Source organism: Pseudovirgaria hyperparasitica (assembly GCF_010093815.1).
Source record: "Pseudovirgaria hyperparasitica strain CBS 121739 unplaced genomic scaffold EJ05scaffold_23, whole genome shotgun sequence".
Lineage (NCBI taxonomy): Eukaryota > Fungi > Ascomycota > Dothideomycetes > Acrospermales > Acrospermaceae > Pseudovirgaria > Pseudovirgaria hyperparasitica.
In genome coordinates, this window is record NW_022985571.1 from 27286 (window position 1) to 30783 (window position 3498).

At 42.5% G+C, this 3498-nt stretch overlaps 1 protein-coding gene across 1 annotated transcript; it reads left to right on the forward strand.

The window, feature by feature from the left end:
• Positions 1-1074: 1074 nt before the first annotated feature.
• EJ05DRAFT_505375 (uncharacterized protein) lies at positions 1075-2714 on the forward strand (the record flags this gene model as incomplete). Its single annotated transcript, XM_033747699.1, has 2 exons — positions 1075-1698; positions 1761-2714. The coding sequence occupies 2 exons, from the start codon at positions 1075-1077 to the stop codon at positions 2712-2714; spliced, it is 1578 nt and encodes a 525-aa protein (XP_033595532.1).
• Between the last annotated feature and the right edge of the window lie 784 nt (positions 2715-3498).

Sequence of the window (3498 nt, forward strand, 5' to 3'; positions counted from 1 at the left end):
ATTATTATTATTATTATTATATAGAAGTCTATATATATAATAGAGAATATCTACTTATATATATATAGAATAGAAATATCTTTAGTAGATTTCTTTTTATATTATAGCTTAGACTAGAGAAGATATAGTCTATAGAGTACTATTACTATTATACTATACTTACTTTATAGTAGTTAGTATATATATTTAGTACTATACTAAGATTATATAGTTATTTAGAAGAGTAGCTTAGTAGATACTATAACTTAGTTTTTTAATAATACTAAGTCTTAATATAAAACTATATCTATACTATGGAGATCCGTCTAGTCGTATATTATTAGAGCGGATGTAATTAGCCAGCTCGTGCTTAGTGCTCCGTGTGGCTGTGCCCCTAAGGACATGTGGCGCTTTTTAATTTCTTGTGCCCTTTTTGCAACAAGTAACAATCACCGCGATCCGCAGCCATATGTCGATTCATCGCCGTGTCTAACCTCTAGAATTGGGGCGTAAACAGTACATCATTAGTTCGTAAACTGCTGGTCCAACACCCGCATCGCGTTATCAACTGGGAATATCTTGCTACGCCGCGGCTGTTCCATCTACCTCGTGCTTGTCCAGGTGGAGCTACAATGCACTGCCAGGCATCTTTCTTTCATTTTCAGAACGTCTCATCCACTCGTTGAAGTGGTGTTCTGCGGGAAATGATCGAGCTGACCGCCTGGAACACCATGACATGGCGACTCTAAACCTTGAGTCGCGCTTCTCTTGACAGACGCTGTGGCACAAGACCACAAGGATCAGTCATCTCGATTCTCTATGGCAGCACGGGGACTACAGGCTTCAGCCACTCTTGCGAGATTTCGAAGAGCGTTCATTCGAATTCTCATGCGGCGTGAGAAGTATCTAAGCGCACTTCTCCAAGGCCTTGCGGTGGTTTAACCAGATGACGTGCATACTGTTGTGTGGCAAGGGTGTGAACTATATAGATATCTTGATTATCTGCTAATGATGTCCTTCCATACCCAACAGGAGTTTACATCAAGCCTGATGAGTTCCCTGTTGACAACAGGTATCACTCGCGGGCTGGCGAATATGGCAGTCACTACGCGATCTCAGGCTCAACGACAACCCGAACATGCGGGGGCAAGAGCTACGGAATTACGAATTACGACATCTATTCCTGTATCATCCATGAGTCAGGACACAAGGGTAATCGTAGTTGAAGACACTAACCAGGAAACTGACGAGCACGATGAGCACGATGAGCACGATGAGCACGATGAGCACGATGAGCACGATGAGCACGATGAGCACGATGAGCACGATGAGCACGATGAGCACGATGAGCACGATGAGCACGACGAGCACGACGAGCACGACGAGCACGATTCGAGCGACCCGGACAACTCTGACGATGAAGTAAAGAGTGAAATGGATCGACGAATGATCACAAGCCACTACACTGGTCTCAAATACGACGTCTCAGATCTCAGTAGTGAAGGATACACACGAATAGCCCAGGCGTTAAACCCAAGCCCGCGGCCTGACCAGACTTACATGTCGTACTGCGAGCAGGTCCAACTTCATGATGGAGGGGGTAATAGGCTTGGGTTTCATATCAATGATGCGAATGTTGTTGTCATCGGTGAGCCTGGATCAGTCTCCGAAATTCCTCGCTGTACCTGCGGTATGGCAAATGCAGGCGAAGCATGCAGGGTAAGTGAAACGCCACAACTTACCCGCAGCCTTATGAGCTCTGAATAGTAACATAACCATAGCACATCTTCTGGCTCGAGGACCAACTGCTTGCAGCTTGTGGCGCACCAACGCACACTGCTCTCAAACTCGACTCGGAAGGCTTGCGGATCTGGGCGGCCACCCTAGCTAAGATATTGAAGAGCAGACAGAAAAGCCTCGACGACGTTGTGAAAGACAGGCAGTGGGCACTGAAAGACAAGCCTAGTAGAGCGGACATCGAGGACATGATTGCAGTCTTCGAGCCGCCTGAGTCCCCGTCTCCATCTCGACAGAACTATATCAAAAAGTTTAAGGAGTTTGGGAACATGGTGATTGATCATTATGAAAAAGACCACACCCTCGGGATCAGACTCCAACGTATTATCGATCCTGCTTTTCAAGCTGACGCTTTCTTCGACAGAATGTATGCTAGGGCCTATCAAACTCTTGCGAAGCTTGATCGACATGTTGAGAGCGGTGCTACTGGCGATGACTTCGAAGCGGATCCTATACAGTCTGCGTTGGCACTCGACAGTATCGTCAAGGATATAGATAAACGTCTAATAGCGTGTGTCGACGGACAGGCTATGGTCCAGCCCGCTGTCAATGGGATCGGGACCCTGATTCGCATCCTCGACGACATTGCTCACCGCAACCGGAATGCTTATGCGGAAAGCGCGGTACATACAATCCGCCAAGCGAGTCCAAACGCTAAGAACAACCTATACCAAATTTTAATAGGTACGTCTGATGGAGGCCAGCCGCAGCGTAGTGAACTCTTCATCGTCGATGTGATTTGGAGACAAGCATACCCGCGGCCAGAGCTTCTGCGGGACCATGTGGAGAGTCTCGAACGTGTCACATTGACGATTCGTCGGAACGGAGCTCCAGCCGCATTCATTGGTAGACTCGAGGACCTGAAATCACGTAGAAGGGGTGCGCCAGAGCCAGCTGGAGGAAGTTTGAAGCGAAAAAAATATATAAGTCAAGTGTGAGTGGCCTCCAGGAGAACTTTGGAGGAAGCACTGTGGATATACGGGCGACCACGATGTTTAAATACGGACCGGCTGTCTGAAGTATGTTTATGTACGATCTTGCTTGTTTTCCTAAAGCACTTCTTCCGCTTTTCCTACTTTTTCTAGAAGTATATATCATCGTGTCCGCCGACCATAGACAAAGTAGGTAGGTTCCTTAGATTTTTCGAACTCTAAATCTAACATGAACGGGCATAAGACCACTTTAGCTTTCCGAAAGCCATTTATAAGTAGTATGTAGAATAATTAGATAGATACTTCTTTCTCTAGACTTTCTTTATAGTTCTAAAATAATTAATTTTAATCTTTATATCTAATTATTTACTACTTTATATTTACTATCTTATTAAAATCGATACTTTATTAATAAAGCTTAAAAAAACTTCTTATACTCTAAGGGACTAAAACTAGTTAATTTAGAGTAATATAGTAATTAATATATATTAATTAAGAGAGTATACTAAGTATAATAACCTCTAATATATATATATATATATAGTATATAATGTATAATAGTACTAATATATAAAGATACTATATATATATATATACTTAAAGACTCCTTAGAGATATAAGTATAGACTACTACTAATAAATATTAATATTCAAACTCTCTTTTTATTAGTTAAGGATAGTTCTTAACTAATAGTTATAAAGACCTTAGATACTAATATACTCTAGCTTCTACTAGATATATCTCTACTACTAGTATAATAGAAATAGCTATATAGTAGTATATTCTAGA